The sequence below is a fragment of the Sitophilus oryzae genome, unplaced genomic scaffold (assembly GCF_002938485.1).
Source record: "Sitophilus oryzae breed Bouriz unplaced genomic scaffold, Soryzae_2.0 scaffold_2006_pilon_pilon, whole genome shotgun sequence".
NCBI classification, from domain to species: domain Eukaryota; kingdom Metazoa; phylum Arthropoda; class Insecta; order Coleoptera; family Curculionidae; genus Sitophilus; species Sitophilus oryzae.
Window position 1 is genome coordinate 4853679 of NW_022146732.1, and position 26112 is coordinate 4879790.

Here is a 26112-nt window from a genome sequence, read left to right on the forward strand (position 1 = left end):
TTAATCTACCCTTGCGGTTAAAGTACTATTTTATCTACTATTTTTGATAGATATAAGACAATTTTAACAGTTGCTATTGAAAAATATTATTTATTTATTTATTTTCTTTCCTCCATTGGTTTATAAGCTTTAAAATCTTCTTCTAGACCTCAGATAAATGTGGCAACTTCGCAACAGTACACCGTCGCATTTTTCTCACTCCGACTTATTAAGATCCCTACGCGATTCACCTCCACACATATGAATACCGACCCAATAGCAAGATCTGCCAGCGCGGTATATAAAAAGATATTGCCAAACGGTTTAATTGATTTTTCTTTCAGTTTATGACAGCGTTGCCTCATCTCTCTGCCGAGATGCCACCCCACGGACCCCCCATGAGCCCTCAACACACACCACCAGGTGGATACCCTTTGGACGTTCCCCACGGAATGGGATCACCGGGAGTCAACGTTCCAGAATACCCCTGGATGAAAGAAAAGAAAACCACAAGAAAAAACAGTCAACAGGGTAAGTCTAAAAATTTCGTACTATGCATATATGTTGACATTTCTATAATCTTTTTATTGCTATTAATTTTGTTAACATAAATAAACCTAGTTTAAAAGGGTTTTGGAAGTGAAAATTCTTTACACGCGCTGGGAGTAAAAATTCAAGGTCGTGACACACGAGCTAGCGAGATGAAAAGTGGTAAGGACCGCACGATCGCGTAAAGACCAAAAAAGATTTAATTTAAAGCTAAGAAATTCATTATAATAAACTTTATACTGTACCTGTGTACCACTATCCTCTGATTGAGTGCTAGGAAGTAAATGTTCAAGCGAATTTTCAACGATAGGTTTGTAGTTTCTGAATAACGGTCTAGTTAAAGCATCTAGCTCATTTGCTAGCTCAGAATTAGAACTATTAGAGTCAAGCAACTCGAATTTTCATTGGAGGACTTTCTCATATTTATTTCAAACCAATAATCAACGAGAATATCTCGTATAATTTAAGAAAATTGCAGTAAATCACTATAAAAAATGAACGAGACATGAAAACAAAAACAGACCACACGAATTGTTGGTTAGGTTCAAAATTTCTTTTTTTCTTAAATAAATTTTGAGAGGCATTAACATTATTAGGCATTTGCATAAAAGTGTGTATTTTGGGAGGTATTCTACAAAATTTGCAGGCTACTGAGGATTACAGAAATAAATTGAAAATAATATTTATATTAACAGCATTATATGTCACTTTTTTAAGCATGTCCTTCAAATCCTTCAATTTAGTAACTGTTAGTAAGAAGTTCACCTAAACTATCTTTAATAATAATTCATAATAGGACTAAGATAGTAATATAATAAGTAAGTATATATAATAGTAAGAGAACAATAAAAAAATAGAAAATTGGCCATCTCTCCCTACGTTGCGGGAGAGATGGCCTTCCAACATGGGAGAAATGCCCCGCAAAAAAATACATATTCATATTGGTTAAATATCTACGGTTATTTTTTATTTTTTTAAACTAATATCTGTGTTTTTGTTTGCCTCCCTACGTCTCAAAGTCTTTGCAAGGATTCCAAAAGCATGCATTATGCTTTTGTGCCCATTTGGTCGGTATTAATGGCTTGCAAAGCAGCAGTCAATGATTTTTCAAACCACTGAGCGCTTTCGGGACATTTTATTTTATATTCAGTAGACATGATTAAAAAAAGTTACTTTTTAGTAAATAAATTAGTAGGGCATCTTTACCAGCTTTCTATGTGGCATCTCTCCCAATACGATGGGAGAGATGACCACTTAGCAAGGTTTTAAAATGCAGCGACATATGAATAATTTTTTGAAGTTATGATACTTCACGAAGGATGTATTTTAATATAAAATGGCATTAAATACCCAAAACTTACATAATATTACGTTATTCCCACGCGACCTCTGACAGTAAAAAAATATGTACTTATATAAAAACAGTTCTTTGTAAAAACTAGCCTATTTTTTTATTGACATTCAAATTATGTCAGACCATAATAGCAGCGGGTAAACTACTGCCGTATCTAGCAGGAAGCAACTGATATAAGTCACATAATTAGAAATTTACACGCTGTGGCCATCTCACCCGGTGGGGCATCTCTACCGGACTTGACCTAAGTCATTTTTACTGAATATGAATAGAATTTTTTTTCAAACGCCACAAATAACTTTTTAAACAATCTCAAACGTTACAAATAATATAAAAATATTTAAAAGTCGTACCTTGTATATAATTACATATCGAGAAACTATAGTTACGCTCGTTGAATTTGACACTTTATGTCAGTTTAATAATATATTTTTGTGAAAGCGTTTCGAAATTGACAGTTTTTAATATTTATTTGAGATTCGAAATGACATTATTTTAAGCATTAGTATCTAAAAGTGACACTTGTTTGCACTAGTGCAGGGGCCGGAAAGTGAAATAGCAAAAGCGGTTCCACCGTTTCCACGGAAATTTCAAATAAAATAGTTCCAGCCTCAGGCGCTAGGTGGTAGAGCAATTAATTTTTAGGTTAAGAAGTCAGATGGCGTTAAATCAGGATTTTTATGTAGTTTCTATAGTTTCCAACGGCCATTGTCATATTATTGTCAAATTCTCAAAAAATATTGTCGTTGTCATAGCGCCAGTCATAATATTATCAAATGATTATCAAAACGTTTTTCGAACTATAATTTTTGTTATAGGTATGTATTTTAATTAAACAATTCATTTTGTTTGTGGCCCTAAAAATATAATGTAAGTCTTTTATTTTTGCCATTATTTACCTATTATTATACTATTAGTACTTATTTATATTTACTCCATTTACAAAACTTTAGGCGTATTGCGTTGGTCTTGTTTTATTATAATAAACGATGTTTAAATATTTGACTTATAAATAAAAACTTTAAATAATAAATAATATTTACAAGTTTGGCTTAATTTTATTTAATAATTGTATAGGTTGTACTGTTAAATCTTATTTTTTACACATCACAACGATACTTGTTATTAGTATTGTTGAATTTGTGTAAGAAAATCTCAAATTATCCGCTCTCACAAAAAATGTTGTATGAAATTCGTTGCGAAAAGAGTATTTTAAGCACTTGACACATTGTCCAACTCGGCTTTCGACTCGTTGGACAATTTTGCGTCCCGTGCTTAAAACACATTCATTTCGCAATTTGTTACATAAATAGCTATTTTATATTGTCAATCACGTCGCAAAAATTAGTACTTTTGTGACGTTTGAAAAAAAAACATTATTTACCCTTTTCCAGTCGCAATTAACCGCCGAATTGTATATACAAGGATCGAGGTTAGGCTAAAACGGCGCATCATCGCCAACATTGTTTTTTTCCGCAGCACGAGCGCAAAAAATCGCCGTCAATTATCCAATAACCTACTTTTGCCGACCGCCGGTCTCTAAAATTGCCTTTAAACAAGAAACGCATTGCCGCGGCACGGCGGATACATCAAAGGCTTTAATAAAGCCTTCCCCCCTTTTTTACCCTGCCCGCTGCCCCCCTTGTTATCCATGGGCGGAGGTGAAGAAGGGGGGAGGAACGGTCGCTGTTTTTTTTTCCACCGCAAACTTTTATTTATTCAACCGGGGCACATACATAAAGCCAATTCGGCACGGTGAATTGCAAAAATGCGCCGCATATTAAAAAACGAAAATTACGTATCGTATTATAGTATACAAAACAGAAAATAAATATAGTGGAAGGGAGGAAATGTATGGGTGATTTTGCATAAGAGGTGGCCCAGTTTTTAGTATTTGTATGTATAAAATCAAAGACATTATAAAGATAGACCGAACATCTCATTCATAAATACTCGTTGGTAGTGTATCAAACATCCCAATGTGTCAAACAAGGACAGAAGAGACAGAGAAGTCTAAAATTTCCGACCCCGGCAACTAGGCGCATTTGGGATTGTTCTAATGGCCAGTGGCGTATCGTTTTTTGGAACGAATTTAATTAGTAAAGTAAAAGTAAAGTAATTAGTAAAATTTTTACTCCATATTAATATACTACATTAACACTTTTTCGTCAGATGAGTTTTGTTATAAGGTCTAATATAATAATACAATTAATATCCCACATATACTTATGTTGAAACGTTAGTAGTTTTCGAAAATCACTCCAACGTCGATTTTCAATTTAAACTTTCAGTTACTTCTATATAAACTTTCAGTTACTTTTGAATATTTACAGGGTGACTCAGGCTTCCGAAACAGTTCTATATTAGGTTTGTGGTTGGTGACTCTTCTTTCATTTTTTTTTCAGAATATGGAGGCATTTAGGCACATTTTAGACATTTTTGTAAACATAGGTGGCCGGAACATATTTTCAAACCAAAGTTGTAGATTTGCCATTAAATTTCCATTCCAGAAATACCTAGGGTTGCCACTTGTTCTTTTTTGAAAAGGACAGTCCTTTTTTGGAATAACTTATCCTTTTGACTTTTTTTAACTTAAAAAGTCATTTTTATTTTCGTATTTTCCCTGAGAAAATTACCTACAGCAAACAGAAATATTCTTTTCGCCCAAATTTAATTAGGAATGTTATAAAACTTAACTTATAAATAAATTTTTCTTGTTTAGAATAGGCAACATTATTTAGAACTTCCCGTTTAATCACAAATGATCGTTTAGGTTTTAGTTTTACCTTTTTTATCTTAAAAGAACTTTTCAAAATTAGTACCTAATTAGTAACGATTTAGTTAGTTCGCAATCGATAGCTTCCTGTGAAGTACTGTGTAATAGTTGTTTAATCTTGTATTATTAATAACTTCCTATACCTAAAATCAATATTTAATGAGAAAATTGTGTTTTTTTTGAAAATATAAGACAATATTTGACTTTCGGTCTTCTTCTTGTATTATGATGTCTCTGATACGAGGCAATTGCCTTTTAGTCTCGCAATAGAAGGCATTTATCATTAAAATTATAAAATCTGTGTGCTACAGTATGGGATTTCTGTCGCATAATAATAAATACCTATTACGTTTATTTACAAATCCATTACTTTTAAAGGTAGCTTCATCAGATAATCAAATTTTAGTTAAATATCCTAATCTTCATGAACTGTATTAAGCATATGTATTGCGGTTTGAATCACCCTGTATGTTGACAAAAAAATTTTGAAAATGTGCGTTACAATGGCCCCCATCTGCGTTACAATGGCCCCCCTTTTATCATCGTAAAAAATTGAAATAAAAATCACAAACCAAAAACGTAATAGGTAAAAAGCTTTTTTTTGATATAGGTATGTATAAAACTAGTAGCCTAAGAATTATTTACAGTTCGTCCCATTCTAAAAAAAGTTAAACACACCGTACAAATAACTCTAGGAAGATGTATTTGTACGGTGGTAAAAATTGTCTAAACAAGGCCGAAGGGGCAGATATAATAAAGCTAATAAAATGTAAAAAGGTCGGGTAAACACCTTTGTTTATTTATTAAGCAAAATTCCTTTAGAATATCGTATATAATGACCAAAATAAGACGCAATTTTAAGAAAAAAATGTCACTTTCTGGCTTATAATAAAGTTTCAAATGTAACGTTTATATTCAAATTTTTTATGATCTACAACAGTTAGGTAGTAATTGAGACGAATTATAATTCAATTACCGGCTACTACGTTCTTGTTTTTATAGATCAAAATTCAACAAATATAATTAGAAATTATTTTAATTGTGAAAGGCTCCCTTGTGGGACGCCTATGTACGATTACGGCGCGGCGGAAACAATACCTACCTGTGAAAAGACAAATTCGGGTAATTTGAGCTTATTTGTCCACACATTTGGCACTGTCGTACCATATTGAAAATTTGCAGATTCAAAAGTACATTAAACAAAAACAAAAACTACTGAAAAACACTGAAAGTTCACTTCGGACTTGATTCCGACTTCAAACACACCGTAAGCTAAACGTAGTACGCTATAACGGACCATAGGCCGTCGCGAGGGGTGGAGGGACGGACGGCTTATTTCATTCTGCAAGACTAGCAGCGACGTTGCCAGTAGTTCTAGACGTTTCAGCACATTAAACAGTAAACATGTCTTTTAATAGTAATGCATATATCCTCTGGTTAATAACATATTATTACGCATGCTTCTTTAAAAATAAACTATTAATTTAATTAAGAAATTGAGATTTATTGATATCCGGTGAAGGTTTTAAAGTCACCTTTTCTGCAAATCAAACTAAGTAGATAGGCGCAAATTTGATATGTGGCAATGTCGCCTTCTCTATCTCAGTTGATTTTTACAGTACGTAGTCAACCTCCGAATGTTTGATCGGGTTAAAATGCATAATGTGATATCTGTTCTTCCTAAATCTATGTATAAAATAGACGTCTTTAAAAGAGTCCTATGCACTGAAAAAAAGGATCTCTCAGTCGAAATGAATATGACTTTGACCCAAAAGATTGGCGCTTTTCAATAGGGCCAAGAATGACGTTTCTTTGCCCAAAGCATTAACTATCTTTTCATAAGCTTTAAAAAATTACTTTAGAGAATAGAAGAATCTATCTGTCCAAAGTATTTCACTCTTGACCCAAAATTAATATGCAAAGAAGTTCTTGCTACAAAAACAATAATAGTCTCTTTGATACATGCAAAAATTCTTAATTGAAAAGGGACATTCCTTGATTAAAGAGACACTTTTCTTAAACCAATAGCGAATGCCATTGACTCAACTAAAATTTATTTTGAACTAAGAGAAGTCTATACATCATATGCAGGCATATTACGAGGTATATTATTTTCTGATAAATTTAGGTTTTCCTGGTCTGTAGTAAAGTAAAATGATATTATTTTCCTCGATAGTAGTTATTTCTGCTTCTTCACTCCCTGGTATTTTTTGGGGTGGTTCATCACTCTACAAATTACAAAAAAGTGTTACATCACGATTAATCAAAGTAAAGCAAACAAATTATTAAAATTATAAGCTTTGGTCACATTTTGAATTTTTTAATACGACTTGAAATTCTAAAGTTTTTGTAATTATTTGCATAAAAAAATTGTATATATACTATATTCTTATTCTATCTACAGTCACACATGCATTATCTAAATAGGTGCATTAAGTAAATGTCTCTTACCTTCAAATATAGCAAATAAATGCTCTAATTTCCATTTTTTCAGAAACGCCTTTAAAGAATCCATAATATATCCTAAAATTTGTCCATAAAAAATGACAAATGCATGTTAATAACGATCACTAATTTGTTATACGATATGCGTTTAAAAAGCAAATTATGCAAAATTCCAAGTGAAAAATTCCAAGCAACAAAACCCGTGCGTACTATTGTGGTACTATGATGTGCGACCTATGAAATGCGACGTACGACGTACGACTAATCGGACTGCCAACTGATTGTATATACCTTCCTTCGTCATCGTCTTTGCGTGTCGTTATTATTTTTCATCAAAAGAGTATTTAGCTATTGGAAAAATGGCCATGTTTCTTAAATGAAGTACCTTCTAGCGTATTTTTGTTATTATCTTAAAACAAAGTAACTTGCACTTGGTTGAATGAAAATAGATTTTTCAAGAGAACCAGTTTTCTTGAGTTAAGAGTGTTTTTCTTCAGGCAAAATATTTTCTATTACGCTGAAATAAATTTCTTGCCACTAATTTTTTTTTAAGAACGATGACGATTATAGTTCAAGTCTAGCTTTTTTATCAGTGTGGGTATTTCGCCTCTTGTACTTGCACAGAGTAAATTTTAACAACACAAAAATTATTATGAAAAAAACGATTAAAAGAAAAATAAAAGAGGTTTTTTTAATACTATGTAATAAAAATAAATGTATTGCTCAGGTATCTGTAAAAGTTAGTAATGTATGGCTATCGTTTCTTTGATTCTAATGAACATAACTTAAATAAGCATAACACAAGTAAAAATTGAAAACAAATAAAAAATAATCATCTACAGAAAGTTTGAAGCTTTTTGGTTTTACCTCATTAAGTAATTGTTATCAGGTAGTAATTGTTAATTTTGAAGTTTAACTTGATATAATGTCATTTTAACAGAACGTCAACGGTTTCTTGTAGACGTATCTGTTTTAAAAAATTAAAGTGTTCTCGAATAGTTGAATTTCAATATTTTAAATAGTTTTTTTGTTTATTCTTTGTATTTTTTTGGTTCCAACGACGGAAAGAGATAAACTTTCCGAAACGTTAAGCATTTTTTTCTTTGTTAGGCAAATTTGTATAACTGTAAACAGAACTTCTGACAAGCAGTGTCTGTTTAGGTTTAACGCAGAAGTGTTTACAAAAAATAACTATTTTATTTTGTAGATTTTCTTGCAGTGCAGTGGCGAAATACCCATAAAGGATTTTTTTGGAGAGGTGAATCCGCCACATAGGTATAGACATTTTTTTCTATCGTTCTAGTCTCATATTTATTTCAGCATTTAACATAAACGACGGCAGGGCCTATAAACGTGTATTTTATGAGTGTCATTTTTAGACTTTTTATGGATTAAATATGAGAAAATCTTTTCTGCATGTTGCCTTTTTTAGGAGTAATTTTGGTATATTTTTACTTCTGCAATACCATCAAATGGTTTTCACAGAAGACATACTTTGGTTTTTTTTCCATAGCAACTGTTAAAATTGCCTTATATCTATAAAAAATAGTAGATAAAATAGTACTTTAACCGCAAGTGTAGATTAAATGATACTTTAACAGTAGCGAGGATAGGTTAAAACGTTATTTCTTCCCGCACGTTTTTTAATTGCTTCCATTTTTGAAAATCTTTCTATTCCTTTTCATAAGTTATTCGAGATTTAAATGGAAGTAGTTTGGATATGGCGTTTGTCGCCTCAGCCTGAATATCTGTTGGTAATTTACTTATTTCGTTTTGAGCCATTTCTGACTCCAATTCAATCAGCAATCGACACGAAAGAGAATTAAAAATTATTGACTCAGAACTGACAACTAAAGAGACAGCTTTATTTATTTGCCAATCCAGCACAATAATCTTTCTACTCGTAATAAATTCATTTAAATAATAATTTTGAATATTTTTTTAAAACGAAACTCGTTATGGAAAAAAATATTGTTTTATACACGCCGATAAAATTGCATTATCGTCTCCCGAAATTAATTCTTTTCGGTTGACCATAAAATACCATTTTATCGGCTTGTATTGTAGCGTTTTTTAAACAACTACCACTGCGAACGGCAGCTTTTCATCGGAGAGCAGTCGTGGATAAGGTATTTCACTAGAGAGAAAATTAATCAATAGTAATAAACAAAAGATATATAGATATTGGGCGCCAGGCATGTACAGAGAAAGAAAACACAGTTGTATAATACTTAAAACTAATGACTATATTTATTCATGATGAATTCTGATGGTAAATAGCATTGTACAATTTTAATAATTATTATAGTGGTTATTTGTTGAGTAAAACTATGTATGTAAATAATATTAAATATGTTCTATGAAAAGACTATGAAAAAATACAATGCGTGTAACGTTATAGAAAATATAAGAAAAGTAGCATTACTTTATTTAAATTGTTAAATTTTACGCGGTGTTAAATCTGATGTGTTGCAACCTGTAGATTCTAGAATCTATGTCTCGTTATTCATCTGTTAATATAGCGCAATAATAATATCTATAGAAAGTAATACTATTACAAGGCGTAATAAAATGAAACCTAAAATCTAAATCACATTGTAACTACTGCATCGACATAAATGTTCTTAATAATCTAACCACTAAATATAGTCTGTACGATATTATTTAAAATGTACGTTACTGTTTAAGACTGAAAACATTTTAGATGTTAAATGCAAAACTAGAACTTAAATATACACTTAGCTGTTCTTTTATGTAACCCTGCTTCAAACAGTAGCAGCGCGAGGAGGTCTAGCATCTCTGTACTGTCTGTGGCGATCCTGTTGGTCAAAACAACAAAAGGGGCCAGATTGAGGACACCATGAATCCTTACAGCCGTAGCTACTGACTAGGCTTAGAAATGGGAGTGAAGCAGCATGGGACTCAAGCTACGTCCACGCTGTGGCACTTAGATGTAAGAAAAAATCGTTCTTACTGGGGACACTCGTCCACAGGACATCTGTACATAAGATAATGTCTGTACATAAGACACTACCTGTACCTTGGAAATAGTCCGTACCTTGGACACAGTCCATACCTTGGACACAGTCCGTACCTTGGAAATAGTCCGTACCTTGGACACAGTCCGTACCTTGGATATAGTCCGTACCTTGGATATAGTCCGTACCTTGGACCCTACAAATATGAAACTCTTGTTTAAAACCAAACAAGGTCTAATAAACAAAATAAACCTACCTGGAAATACTTCCGAGGGCTCAATAAATAATAAACAACATGTCCTTTCTTCCATGTGACATTCTGGAGGACAAAAGAAAAGGGACGCCAACGTGTCAGCAAAACACAAATACAAGTTGGGACATCCGTAACTCTACCCTAAAAATATTCAATAATAATATCGAATCTATAAAAGGTAATAACTCATCTTTACCTGTAGCCTCGAAATAGCAGCTGATTCAAATTATACAGCAAGACTTAAATAATCACCATTTCCAAAAACTGGGATACAACAGAGCGTCAAAACAAAGTGAGGTTAAGCACGGAGACAGTTGACAGAAGCGATGTTGACAGCTCCTCCTCAGAGCAATAACAGGGTTGTGTCGAACGATAACAGGGTTGGCGACTAGGGAACGTAAAAATTACGCGTCAAATAAACTATCCGGCCTGAACGAGTGGGAATCCGGTGATGATAGGCCAGGCATCATATATATTATATATAAAAAAGACATGTAACGAACTAAAAACGTTACAGTATAAAAAAATAACTATAAATGTTTGCAACTAAGAAAAAACTAAAACTTTTGAAAAATGTCTCATTTTTACACCGCTTGACCATACCTCTTTAGTACATATTTTAAATAAAAAAAGTGAAAGTAAATACAAAATACGACAGCGTATCGAAACCCAGATGCACAAGCTGTCTCTTTTTTTCTGGTTCTTTCCACCGGTTGAGCAAATACGCCTCATCATTGCGATTAAAAACGCAAGTTGGGGTGATGCGTCCGCATCCGCTTTTTTTTTCGGGGGGCCCAATAATTCGGTAGTCCCCCGTCGTATCGATTACTTTTAATTAAGTTTTAAAAACAGAAGGGGAACGAAACGATTACGAAGGGTTTGTGTCGCAATATTTTTATGCCGCATTTGAAAAATAATCGCTCTAGATTGCTATCAATCGAACCACACCAGTGTTTAATTGGTTACAGGATGGTACGAACTGTTTTCCGAAAAATTCGGTAGCATATTCTGCACATAAAAATAAGTAAAAAACTTCGTATAAAATGTATGTCCTAAAGTACAGTACGGACCACCCTGTATATAAAATTAGTCATCAAAGACTTCTCTTGATTTAAATAAGAACAATCTTCGGATTTTCATGAGCTTTGTAACAGGACACTGTCCCCTAAATAGACTTAAAATAAAATATAGACTACACTATTTACATCTCAACGCGGTCAAACAATCTTTTTTGTACACATGTTTACTTCTGGGTACAGTCGACCGAGCCTTCCTCATCCAGCTTATGTTGTCACGTTTTTAATATTATCAATATTTTTTTTCTTGTTATACTACATTTTAATAAAGTAAGTTTTAATATTCCATAGATGTATTAAATAGTCCTTATACTACTAAATTATAAGTCGGATACTGTTTAAAAAAGATAAGTTCTTTACAATATGACAACACCGATTAGAGGCGAGGGAGCCTATTCATTCATGTATTACCTTGTAGTACGCGTCGCGCGTGTCCGGTAAAGCTTTGTTGCCGCTATGTCCCCGGCTGTATTAACGTATTTTCTTAGCTTGTAGCCCTTAAGTGTTTATTTTATTGACTTTTTCTGTTCAAGAACTATAAAATATGGTTCGCCAGTGCCAAATTTGCAAGAAATTTGACTTAAATAATTCATTTAAGTCTTGAAACGACTTTCGACCGGTAGGCAACTCTCAATTTACCCATTAGGAGTCAGTGGCGTTGTTGTAGAAAGGCGCTTATTTAGATAATATTTTAGTAAAATGTAAAATCTGAGTTTTTTCTCTTACATTACGTTATTTACTTACTTACATTGTAACAAAATCATAATTATAACCCTGTTAATAATTAATAATGTTTTTATTAAAAATATATTCCGGTTTATTCTAAAATTATCTTTAAAATCTAAAATAACACACAAGAATTTTAAAATGATATTACATTATGAAACAATATTTTTTAATATACCGGGTCGTCTCAAAAGTGGCTCACCCCTAAAACTTTTTTTATTTTTTCAGATAAAAAAACAGATTTGTATGTTAGTAGGTATATGACATAAATTAGGATTTATTGACGTATTCAATTGTTTTTGGTCTCTTCCTGTTTCACCGATATGATTACATCTTTTGATTTTTAAAGGCACCCTCGGTATATTGCTACTTTATTCGATAAAAAATGACACTTTGAATAGAATGACATGTCATATGTCAACTTTTGACATTGTTGCTTAAAAACAAATCGTATTTTAAATTTCAATCCAGGGTGCCAAAGGAAACAAAGCAGAATCGGACCTAGGTTGATATGAAAAATAAATCTTATTTTTACTTGAGGAATGTCCTCACGAGAGATGGCACATTTTTATTAAAACACCCTGTATATTGTGTTTTAGTGGACCGATTTTGATAGACTTTCAAAATGTGCTAAACATACACCAGTATTACAAAATTATGTAAGCACAGTTCTGTCTTTTAAAAAGGTAGATCAAAGTAAAAAAAAATATATTATGTAAAAATATAAGCTCTGCAGCACTATCTGAGCAAAATAGTTATTAGTTATAATATTCCCAAGACAACTTCATTTATGAAAATGATCAATAATATAACAGAAAAATAGTATGTATTATTTTCGTTATGTCTATTTGAAAAAGAGATCATTTGAAACCACACTGAATATTCCATTACACTTCTATTACCACAGCACAAACATTTCTCGAAATATAAACGGGAACACAACCCTTTTATTTGAACGTGAACCTTCATTTCATCATATTTATCATTTATTTACTAATCATTATAGATGTCCTTTTAATGGCAGCCCGTCATGAATAATCGAAAAGGTTTGTGTGTTCCCAAAGTTGAAGATATTCTTTTTATTATTACTGTCCCTTTTTTGCTGTTTTCTATTAATAATTTAAGCGGAATGAACTTCGTTATCAAAGTAGAAGTTTTTAGTTGTAATTATTTCCTATTGTTCCAGAGGTTCTTTCTGTCAATTTTCTTCTTTAAACGTGTATTTTGAAGAAATAAGTATAATTTAACGTTAGTTTTTTTTCTTTTTTTGTGGTTGTAATAAACCCCACAATTATTACTAAATATTACTATAATACTACTATTTACATTAATACTATATTACTAAAAATATTACTATTATACAAAAAAAAATGATGTAATTTACAAAATGCCGTAATGTCACCAATCTCTTTTAACTGGTTGGCAAACGATTGAGAGAGTTCGACAAAAAAAATATATGACTTAACGTTGAACGATGACTGAATATTCTATACAACAGTTCTTAATGCACTAGTCATATTAAGCTCTCTATAGCTTTTATAAACTAACACTTAATAAGTAATAATTCTTAAAAAAAACAATATGTGTCTCATATTTTATTGAATTATGATAAATACTGCAAGGTCTGCTAATAAAAACTAGATTTTCCATTAAAAAAAACGATTTATAATAATTTTTAATCGCTCAATTCCATGACAGCTGCGGTCATTATTATATGATATTCGAACAATATAATCTTTGAAATAGATAGCCACATGTCTTTTCTTTATGGCACAGTAGCTGTGATAATCACTAAATGTGACGTTTAAGCTATACACATATTTTTGACAGGAAGTTAGTTTTTTTCGTTCAAAAATCTTAAATATTTTTTTCTCAAAAACGGTTAATGCTGGGTATAGAGTGTTTGATATCAAAATTCATAGAATTTTACAGAGAATTTAAGTATGGAATAAAAAATGGGGGTACCCATTTAAAATAAGGAAGTTTCTGTCAACTTTTACTAAAAATATTTTTAATTGATAGATCTCGTTATGAAACAGTGATGTGCAAAAAATCTCCGATCTAGATCTGAAAGTTCTCTAGGTATTTCTAATGCATGCTCAGCCTGGGACACCCTGTATATACAAAGAAACTTTGATATGTATTACTTTCTTAAGCACTAGTGCTACTTGAAAAAGTCTTAATCTTAAGTATCACTGGACGTCTTGTTGAGCTTTATAAATATACCTACCACAAGGTGTCTCTTCAATGCAATTATAAATATGATAGCGAAGAGATACGACTTAGGCAACTTTACCCTAATATAGAAACATTTTAGAAAGTTTTTGTTGCTGATTTTTTGAGTGAAATCGTCACGTGAAGTAAAAACTTCTTTACATTGTTTTTCTTCCAACGTTCACGGAAAACTAAGAACAAAAAAAGCAACGTTCGTGTTCCCGCTTGGATCATGCCGAAATACATTAAAATATTATTGCTACCAAGCATGCAATGTGGAGTAGGCGGTGACAAAAATGCACGCTATAGGCTTTTACTTCATTGTTTCGCTTCGTTGGCATTTCTTTCTGTTTTTCTATTATTTGGAGAATTTGACCGGTACGGGTTTACTATTCATTATATTTTACCAGTACACGCTTATTTAGTATAAAGGAAATATTGAAATAATACCAAAATATACACTTACAAGAAATGTTTGCCTTAAAATTGACATATTTTTACTTTTGCTGAAATAAACTGAAAGAAAAAACGAAAAAAAAATATAAATTTTTAGATACTCTGTAATAATTGTTTATTGTTGCAACACAATATCTAATCAATAAATAAAAATCAGTAAATATTTAGTATTAAAATCTTTGATACCCTTGGAGAAACGAAGCCTTAAAATTTTTACTACAATTTGACAAAATTAAATATATTTCAAAAACTGTAAGGTTTAAGTGTGATAAACCTTAATCAAAATTACCTTTATTTAAATCGTAGAATCTAAAAATAGAATAATATACAGGGTGTTCCATTTAAAAAAACACAACTTTGATATTTTTTACTTATTTGGGACATTTCGTGTCTTGTAAAAATATTTTTAAATTGTAGCTCTAATACTCCTTCAACGAACCCAAAACTTACAATTTGTAAAAATCTAATCGTTTAGCTACAATACTCCGTATCGTATGTGGTGAACAACCCTGTATATTGTGTATTGTTATCATTTGTGTGTATTCTGCCTATGATTTGGGATTTGCATTTCATTCAATGGTTTTGTCAATAAAAGATGGTGGATAGTCGTTTTTTTAATGAACAGTGCTTTCCATAAAATCAATAAAATGAAAAATATACGAAATAATATAAATGAACAGATTTCTTTCGAAAATCGACAACTATGAAACTATGAACCCACCCGGACACAAACCGTACATTGTGAGACAGGAATTTGTAGAGAGAAACAAGCCCTATAACATAGGATACAACATTTTAATGAACAGTGCTTTCCATAAAATCAATAAAATGAAAAATATACGAAATAATATAAATGAACAGATTTCTTTCGAAAATCGACAACTATGAAACTATGAACCCACCCGGACACAAACCGTACATTGTGAGACAGGAATTTGTAGAGAGAAACAAGCCCTATAACATAGGATACAACATTTTAATGAACAGTGCTTTCCATAAAATCAATAAAATGAAAAATATACGAAATAATATAAATGAACAGATTTCTTTCGAAAATCGACAACTATGAAACTATGAACCCACCCGGACACAAACCGTACATTGTGAGACAGGAATTTGTAGAGAGAAACAAGCCCTATAACATAGGATACAACATTTTAATGAACAGTGCTTTCCATAAAAATCAATAAAATGAAAAATATACGAAATAATATAAATGAACAGATTTCTTTTTCGAAAATCGACAACTATGAAACTATGAACCCAATTCCGGACACAAACCGTACATTGTGAGACAGGAATTTGTAGAGAGAAACAAGCCCTATAACATATAGATTACAACATTTTAATGAACAGTGCTTTTCCATAAAATCAATAAAATGAAAATATACGAAATAATATAAATGAACAGATTTCTTTCGAAAATCGACAACTATGAAACTATGAACCCACCTGGACACAAACCGTACATTGTGAGACAGGAATTTGTAGAGAGAAACAAGCCCTATAACATAGGATACAACATTTTAATGAACAGTGCTTTCCATAAAATCAATAAAATGAAAAATATACGAAATAATATAAATGAACAGATTTCTTTCGAAAATCGACAACTATGAAACTATGAACCCACCCGACACAAACCGTACATTGTGAGACAGGAATTTGTAGAGAGAAACAAGCCCTATAACATAGGATACAACATTTTAATGAACAGTGCTTTCCATAAAATCAATAAAATGAAAAATATACGAAATAATATAAATGAACAGATTTCTTTTCGAAAATCGACAACTATGAAACTATGAACCACGGACACAAACCGTAAGGCCATTGTGAGACAGGAATTTGTAGAGAGAAACAAGCCCCATAACATAGGATACAACATTTTAATGAACAGTGCTTTCCATAAAATCAATAAATGAAAATATACGAAATAATATAAATGAACAGATTTCTTTCGAAAATCGACAACTATGAAACTATGAACCCACCCGGACACAAACCGTACATTGTGAGACAGGAATTTGTAGAGAGAAACAAGCCTATAACATAGGATACAACATTTTAATGAACAGTGCTTTCCATAAAATCAATAAAATGAAAATATACGAAATAATATAAATGTACTGATTTCTTTCGAAAATCGACAACTATGAAACTATGAACCCTTCCCGGACACAAACGGTACATTGTGAGACAGGAAATTGTAGAGAGAAACGAGCCCTATAACATAGGATACAACATTTTAATGAACAGTGCTTTCCATAAAATCAATAAAATGAAAAATATACGAAATAATATACATGTTCTGATTTCTTTCGAAAATCGACATCTATGAAACTATGAACCCTTCCCGGACACAAACGGTACATTGTGAGACAGGAAATTGTAGAGAGAAACAAGCCCTATAATATAGGATACAACATTTTAATGAACAGTGCTTTCCATAAATTCAATTAGATGAAAAATATACGAAATAAAATAAATGTACTGATTTCTTTCGAAAATTGACAACTATGAAAATATGAACCCTTCCTGGACACAAAGGGTACATTGTGAGACAGGAAATTGTAGAGAGAAACAAGCCCTATAACATAAGGTACAACATTTTAATGAACAGTGCATTCCATATAATCAATAAAATGAAAAATAAGGGAGGCTAAACTATAATTGGAAATGGTTGAATAAACTGGAAATTAATTAACCATTAGAAATGTTAAATTTTGGCGAAAAGGCAATGTACTCATACATAATTTGACGTACCTATACCATAACACGAAAAACAACAGCGGCTAACAATACATAAAAACACACCGATAAATTTCAATTAGACGCCACATTGATTCAGTTCATCGATTGTTAATCCTTTGCTCGTTTGACGCTTGTTATTCAATACGATGCTGTGTTAGCATTGGTAAAAAGCATGGCAAACGGATGCGACTTAATTGAATCTGTCATGAGCCGCCGCTAGAGCTCGCTAATGATACGCACGTCTGCTTCGAAAGGGGGCCGGGGGGGATGGGGTGGCTAAAAAAGGAGACGAAAGGGGTAGAAGGGTGTTTGGCAGTCTGGCCAATTAACAATCTGCCGCCGCAGAATAGCGCAGGGGCTAAGGGGGGAGAAGGCTGTCGTTGGGGAAAGTTATTAATGCGAATCCACAGGTCCACGGTCCGTTGGATAGTGACGTGATACGAATTATTTCGATGTGAAAACAAAAATTATTTTCCGTTTTTTCAACGAAAAAAGGCTGTAAATTCTAACGTTAGGTTTTTCTTTGAGCCCCCGTACAGAGTCCGGCAATAGTGCGTCGGGCATCTGTAACTCCTGTAATTAACTAAAAGAAACTTAAGAATTTTATTTAAGTGTAAATCTAAGATAACTATCAGGATGTACCGGGTGCGTCTCAAAAAAAAGTTGGTCATCCCTATCAACTTTTTTATTTTTTCATATAGAAAAAACGTGATTTGGTATGTTAGGCTGTAGTCCGTTGCAAAACCAGGCGAACCAGACCGGTAAACTGAACAACCAGATTGATACGGAACGGTTTGATAAAATACTGGAAACGTCAAATGTTGACGTTTTCTAAATTTCAATATCTCTATTAGTTCTCTGCTTTTACGTTTGCTTCATCTTTTCAATTGAGTTTAATATTGAAAAGTACTTTATTAATAATCTGTTAAGCTCGTTAAGCGGCCCATACCTTATCAAACAAATTGCGCAACGCAGGCTGTTGCGGAACGAGTTGCCAATGTATGTATGATAGTGTTTGATGCGTTGCGCAATTGTTTGATGAGTTTCAAGAATATTTGAATTCTTTCGTGCAACAGGACTGTTTGCGCAACGCGTTGTGTAGTGTGTGTGTTGCGCTTCGTTGTGTAATATTTTAGTTCTTTCATCCAAATTCTTTGTTTTCTTTTTCGTTTTTTGGTATCATCGACATCATCTAGGGTATATACGATAATAATTGACGCAAAGGCTATTGAGGACATGATTGTTTCTCAAACAATGCACAACTTTTAATAAAAAGTTTGATCAAAATTTTACTAAGTGCATGGGTGAGGCAGTTGTGCAACGGAACGTTGCGCATCGCTTTGTTGCGCAACTTGTTTGATAGTGTATGGACCGCTTTAGACAGCTCAAGGGAAGATTTGCAGGTCCAATGTTAAAAAAGATCAATAATAAATAATCAAATCTAATCAATATTTGTATTTTTATAGCTTACAAAACATTCACGATTACTTGTTGTCTTGTTCATGTTTTCTTTAAATGTTTCTGACTTTAAGAAACAATGGCTGCATGATAAGTTTAAATGGCCCTAAAAAGTCATTCTATTTAGTTAATGAAATGGATTTACTTTTACTACCTATTTCCATTGTTTTTGGATGTAAGTACAAAATACGAGTATTATTATAAATTTTAGAAATTAAATGAGAATTTCACTTGAACTTTCAATATTTGCTTGATTTCTGTCACATTAATAACATTGATTTGGTTTGGTTAGGTTCATTCACATTGATTGACAAACAAAACCAGAAAAACCAGCCTTCTCGCGCTGGTTAGCTTGGTGACAGTTATAACCGAATTTTTCAGGAACCGTGCTCCGTAATAAGAAAACTTTCAGGAAACCGATAGAAACGGAACATAAAACCATAACCAAGGTATAGCCACATGTCTTCGCTTTATGTCCCTTTAAAGAGAGGCTGTGGTAATCACTTAATTTGACGTTTAGGCTATACGAATTTTTTTGACAGGCAATTTTTTTTCTTTCAAAAAACAATAGATCTTAAATCCAATAGATAGCCTTTCAATAGGTAGCCACATGGCTTCTCTTTATGTCCCATCTTTAAACAGAGGCTGTGGAAATCACTAAATTTGACGTTTAGGTTATACGAAATTTTTTGACAGGCATTTTTTTTCTTTCAAATAGTTTAAATTTTTTTCTGAATATCTAAGCTCATAAAATGTTATAGAGAATTTAAGTGTGTAATAAAAAATGGGGGTATCTATTCAAAATAAGAAAGTTACTATCAACTTCCGGTATTTCCGGAAATGCGGCCATATTGAAAATATTTTTAATGGATAGATCTCGTTGTGAAACAATGATGGACAAAAATCTCCGATCTAGATTTTTTACTTCTCTAGAAACTTTTAATACACTTTCAGCCTGGAACACCCTGTATATTGGTATGCTCCTACTATGTTTCTATATGCAACGTATAAAAAACTTTAGTATAAATGACACAAATATTCCTAAGACTGGACACGTTAAATATCTCCCTCTTATCCAGTCATTCTCCCCCGATGTCCAGACTTCGCCAGCCTCCTGGATGGGAGCGCCAGAATGAGTTATGGCTTTCCCAGGCCGAGGGATCGTTTACGGATGATCCTGGTGAGCCACTAAACGGCGGCCTCTCCATCTTTCTCCCTGTTAACTACGTCATTAATGTTCCGGCAGCGTCTTGATAGAACAGTTTCTCGGTATATCGAGCATCGAGCACCGATCAATTTGTTTCTTCGGGAAGTTTATTGCAGTTTCGATTTGTTGCCCGCTCTGTATCATCTTGTCTTAGATGTTGTAAATGAGGTCTCATTATTAACGCCGATATACTGGGTGGTCCAAATTGTATTCGGGAAAGTTCGGACAGTTCGGCAGCATATTCTACATATAAAAATAAGGAAAAAAGTTCGTATAAATGTATGTCCTAAAATGCTTCGTTTCGGAGATACAGGGTGTAGAAATTTCATTTTTATATCGATTTTTTCAAAATAATTTCTGAATTAATATCAATATTTGGATAAAAATTGGGGTCTGGGAATTTTTTTATCTAAGAAATTTGATTTCGATGTCAATATGACTCCTTATTGTAGGGGGCGTTACCTCAATGTTTTTAACTGTTTTGAAGAGTAATAACTTTTCGTCCGTACCTGTATAAAACACACTGAGTAAAAAATATACATTTTTGCCGTTTTCTACGTAAAAAATGCCTCTTGGTAAAAATTGCTACGACTAACCGTTCTCAAGATATTTGGAATGTAAATCATACATGTTCATTATTGACAAAAAATAATCATGTTGACTAGATAGTTATTTAACTGAAATGTTAAATCTAGGAACTCTTTATTTTTCTAAATTAATAATATTTTTTCTAGAAAAAATTATAGTGAAACAGTTTCTGTTGAACCTTTCCCAGTGAGCAAAGTTTTGTCACATTTAGGGAACAATAGGGAACAGTCACGTATCTGCGTTTTTTGCTTCATATCACGCAAAATATAGGCCTGGTAACGTAACAACGACGTCACCTAGAACACATTTCCTTTAAAGGAATAAAATGCTCACTGGGTTTGCACAAAAATATTTCAAATTTTTTCTCAAAAATCTTATTATATTATTATTTTTATGTAGACTAACAAACTACTTGTACTAAAATCTAATAAGCCAAAATGACAAAAGACAAAGTTGCCGTCTTGAAATTTTTGAAAAACTTTTTTTAATTATTTTATTTTTTTAATAGTTGTTAATATTTATTTAATTTTTAGTAAATTTGTTTAATTAATATTTTTTGTTTAATCTTATAAAATGAACGAAAAATAGTAGATATTTTCTGAAAATTATGTTTTATAATAATTGTCAAATTAATTTTACTAAACTTGAAGTTTCATTCTTATCAAAATATTAATGCCGCTAAATGGCCCAGCAGCTGATGCGGCTTATATAAAATCCTTCTTCTTCTTCAGAATATTAATTATTAATATTTTGATATATAAAAATAATTGAATAATTGTATATTTTTGCGTTTTTTTTTACAAAATTGGATGGGCATTTAAATGCACATATTACTGGCTTTGGTTGCATTTTTTCCTTGTCTTGCTAATAACTATCTGATCAAGTTCAGTTTTTGTTAACGATGATATGTATTGATTATTTCGATTTCAAATAACTTGAGTACCATTAGTCGTATCAATTTTTACCAAGAGATCTTTTTTACGTAAAAAAATACGGAAATGTACATTCTTTTACTTAGTAGTTTTATACAGGTACAGACGAAAAGTTATTACGCTTCAAATCGATTAAAACATATGTAGGTAACGCTCCCTACAAGTACGTGTCATATGATCATCGAAATGAAATTTGCCATGTCAAAAAACTCCCAGATACCAATTTTCATCAAAATATCAACGTTAGTTCAGAAATTATTTAGAAAAAATCGAAATAAAAATGAAACTTTTACACCCTGTATCTCCAAAACAAATCATTTTAGGACATACATTTATACGAACTTTTTTACTTATTATTATCGGTAAAAAATACCGCCGCAGTTTCCCGAATACAATTCAAAGTTACAAATATTTAAAATTCGGATTTTGTTATTTATTTCAAATTGAATTTCTCACAAAACCAACCCAAAACAAGCTTAATCCTAGGGACACTAACCCTCAACAAAAGCTCTAAAAACTTCACTGCTAACCTCCTTGGCCCCCTCAGAAACCGAGAACGAATCTCGGCGACGACCTTATATTGTGTCGAGACTATACAAAATTCGGCCATCAATCACCTTCAAGACTTCCTTCGCATTGCCGCAGCATCTCTAGCCATCTGTCCTTTTCTATCTCGCGCCAGACCGAATGAAGTGAGAGTGAGAGGGGAACAGTGAAGATCCATCGGGGGAAAAATTACGTCTCGGAAGATGCAGCCTGTCGCTCAAAAGAGAAGTAGGGATGGTGTATTTTAAGAAATGAAATCGATATACTGGATTACAATAAAAATCTCTCCAAAAAAATCCCATGTGGGTATTTCGCCACTGCACTGAAAGAAAATCTACAAAATAAAATAGTTATTTTTTGTAAACACTTCTGCGTTAAATCCAAACGGACACTACTTGTCAGAAGTTATGTTTACAGTAATACAAATTTGCATAACAAAGAAAAAAATGCTTAACGTTTCGGAAAGTTTATCTCTTTCCGTCGTCGGAAGCAAAAAAAATACAAAGAATAAAGAAAAAAGCTATTTAAAATATTTAAATTCAATTATTCGAGAACATTTTACTTCTTTAAAACAGATACGTCTACAAAAACCCGTCGACGTTCTGTTAAAATGACATTATATCAAATTAAACTCCAAATTAACAATTACTACCTGATAACAATTACTTAATAAGGTAAAACCAAAAAGCCCAAACTTTCTGTATGATTATTTTTAAATTTTAGGTATGTTATGTTTATTTATGTTATGTTCTTTAAAATCAAAGAAGCGATTGCCATACATTACTAACATCAACAGATGCATGAGCAATACATTTATTTTTATTAGATTGAATTAAAAATATTAGTTATTAATTATTAAGCTATCTTGTGTTTTTCTTGTGTGTGTTTCGTAGATTTCGAAAAAGCATTCGATAGAGTCAAACATACGAGACTTATCGAAATGTTGTATGAGTTGGGAGTTGACAGCAAAGATGTAACACTTCTGAAAAATATATATTGGCAACAAACATCCCACATGAAATTTGAAAATGACAATTCCAATCCAGTCAATATACAGAGAGGAGTAAGACAGATGTCTTCTGTCTCCATCGTTATTTAATTTTTATTCTGAGGCGATTTTTCGGGAAGCTTTCTCTTCAACAGATTGCGGTATTAAAGTCAACGGCGAAGTCATTAACAACATAAGATTTGCCGATGACACAGTTCTTATTGCCGACTCTGATACTGGTCTCCAGAGTTTAGTGGAACGACTTGAAGGCTCCTGTAAGAAATACGGGATGAAGATTAATTCTTCTAAAACTAAAGTCATGGTATTTGGAAAGAACCAAAATGTACCAATACCTTAGAACAGGTCTACAAGTTCAAATATTTTGGGTCCTGGATGGTTAACACCTTGAACAACGACGTGAAAATAAAAACCAGAATAGAACAAGCGAGAAATGTATTTTTAAAAATGAAAAACGTCTTCCAGAACACCAGATTGGACCTTGAGTTGAGAACTAGGCTCGTTAAGTGTTATGTTTGGTCAATCCTATTATACGGAGCAGAAACATGGGGACACTGAAAGTTCAAGAGATGAATCGCCTCGAATCTTTCGAAACATGGATATATCGAAGAATGCTTAAAATTCCATGGACAGCCCATATCACAAATACCGAAGTCTACAACAGAATAGGCGAGAAAGAGCAACAGAATTGCTCAATATAATAAAAATAAGAAAAACATCATACTTAGGGCATATATTGAGAAATGATAAGTATCTTAGCTTGGAGTACTTATGGAAGAAACTCAATCAAATTCAAATCTAGAATGCCACTATTTCTAAAGAAGAAAACATTCGACCAATGTGTAATACCAATCATGATCTACGCATGCGAAACCTGGACAATTAAAACGGAACTTATAAGGAAACTGCAGGTCGCACAACGCTCAATAGAACGAAATAGGCTGAGAGTAAACAAGAAAGACCGTAAAAGAATAGAGTGGATACGACAAAAGACCCAGGTAATAGATGTCATCCACAGAATCAAATCCCTCAAGTGTTAATGGACAGGATTTTTCTATATATTGATTTTTGGCTATCGATATTTTGATGTAACGATAGTTTTGTCCGTCCCTAGTCCGAATATTAAAACTGATTAATTTCGACGTGGACGAGCATAAAGAAATTAAAGGAAAGTCCGAATTACCGATTTTTTCTGGGAGGTTTGTGGCGGCTTAATTTTTTTTCGTTTGATTATTAATACGAAAACATTTGTTAGTAGAAATGAAAATGTCTAGATTATAAACGAACTATATAAACGGGTTGGGTGGATCTTTGTGTTAGATGTCAGAAGTGTTTTTTTTATGAAATTATAATTATAATTATATTGGTTTAGTAGATGCATTAATTCAGTTATTAAAATAAGTTGTAAAGCTTAAAATCGTTAAATTTTACGATTAATAAGTATACATAAGTTTGACTTTTATTACAGGAAAAGGAAAAACTTCAATATTTATTTTACTGAACAATGTATAATGAATTAATTCCAGTTTGTTTAAATAGCTATAAAAAATAGATTAAAATACGTGAGATAAATGGCCTATTTAAAAATAAACCTATTTCTTTAAAGTCAAAACATTCATTTTTAAGACACTCTTTGCTACCTTTGCCGTTAAAGTACTATTTTATCTACTATTTTTGATAGATATAAGGCAATTTTAACAGTTGCTATGGAAAAAAATAATCTTAACACAACGTAGGTTCTTTTATTTCATTTAAATTGTTTGTTATACAGTTGGCCAGAATATTACGTCTTAAAATTTATACTATACATGCGTCTTAAAGCAATGCTGTAAGCAAAAAGAAACTGAATCACTCATGCCCTCTCATGCACGACATGCCTCTGTATACATAACCATGGCGTCGTCTGAACAGGAACCGAAAAATTGAAAAATATGCAGGGGTAATTAACTGGATACAGTCGAGTCGGTTTCCAACCGAGAAATGTCACTCGGCCGATAAAAACCGAAGCGGCGAAGAAAACAAATCCCCAGACCTGAAAAAAACCTACTTGCTCCCCCTTCGCTAGTTTCCTTACCGCTACCCATCCCCCCAATCGGAGAACAATGTCTCGGAATTGTCAAACGGTCTTCCGAGACCCATAAAAATTAAAAACGACGGCGGCATCGGGGCAGGAATTAATATTTTATGCAGGGACGTTATAGTGGATGGACCCTTTAACCTTAGTAGAGGCCATAAAAATCGGCTGCAGCTGATAGGTCTTAGCCTAGGCGCTTTATTTTTTTTTGATAAAGATTTTCCGGAGAAGGTTAAGGACTACTGGTGTCTTTTGTAAAGTTTGTATGTCAGTGGGATCGTTGATGACTTTTATTTTAATCTTGAGCTTGCCCGGTATTAGCTCACTATTACATGATTATATTTCAGAATGTTCGGCAATCGTGCACCGTTACGTCATCATTATTTGTCAAGTATGAGTTTTAGGGTGTGTCTGAGATCAGTTCATATTTGATTTTATATTTTTTTCCATAGAAACTGTTAAAATTGCCTTATATCTATCAAAAATAGTAGATAAAATAGTACTTAACTAAATTAACTGATAAAATGATACCTCATAACTACTGATAACTAAATTAAATGATACCTTAACAGCGAAGATAGGTTAAAAACTTTATTTCTTCTCGCACGTTTTTTAATTGCTTCCATTTTGAAAATTTTTGTATTCCTTTTCATAAGTTATTCGGGATTTAAATGGAAGTAGTTTGGAAATGGCGTTTGTCGCCTCAGCCTGAATATCTGTTGGTAATTTACTTATTTCGTT

At 32.4% G+C, this 26112-nt stretch overlaps 1 protein-coding gene across 1 annotated transcript in view; it reads left to right on the forward strand.

Annotated features, from left to right (window-relative positions):
* The window catches only part of LOC115883902 (homeotic protein proboscipedia), a 108856-nt gene that overhangs the window by 7905 nt on the left and 74839 nt on the right, over positions 1–26112 (forward strand). The window contains 1 exon segment of the mRNA XM_030902328.1: positions 324–510. Coding sequence (XP_030758188.1) covers positions 324–510 — 187 coding nt within the window.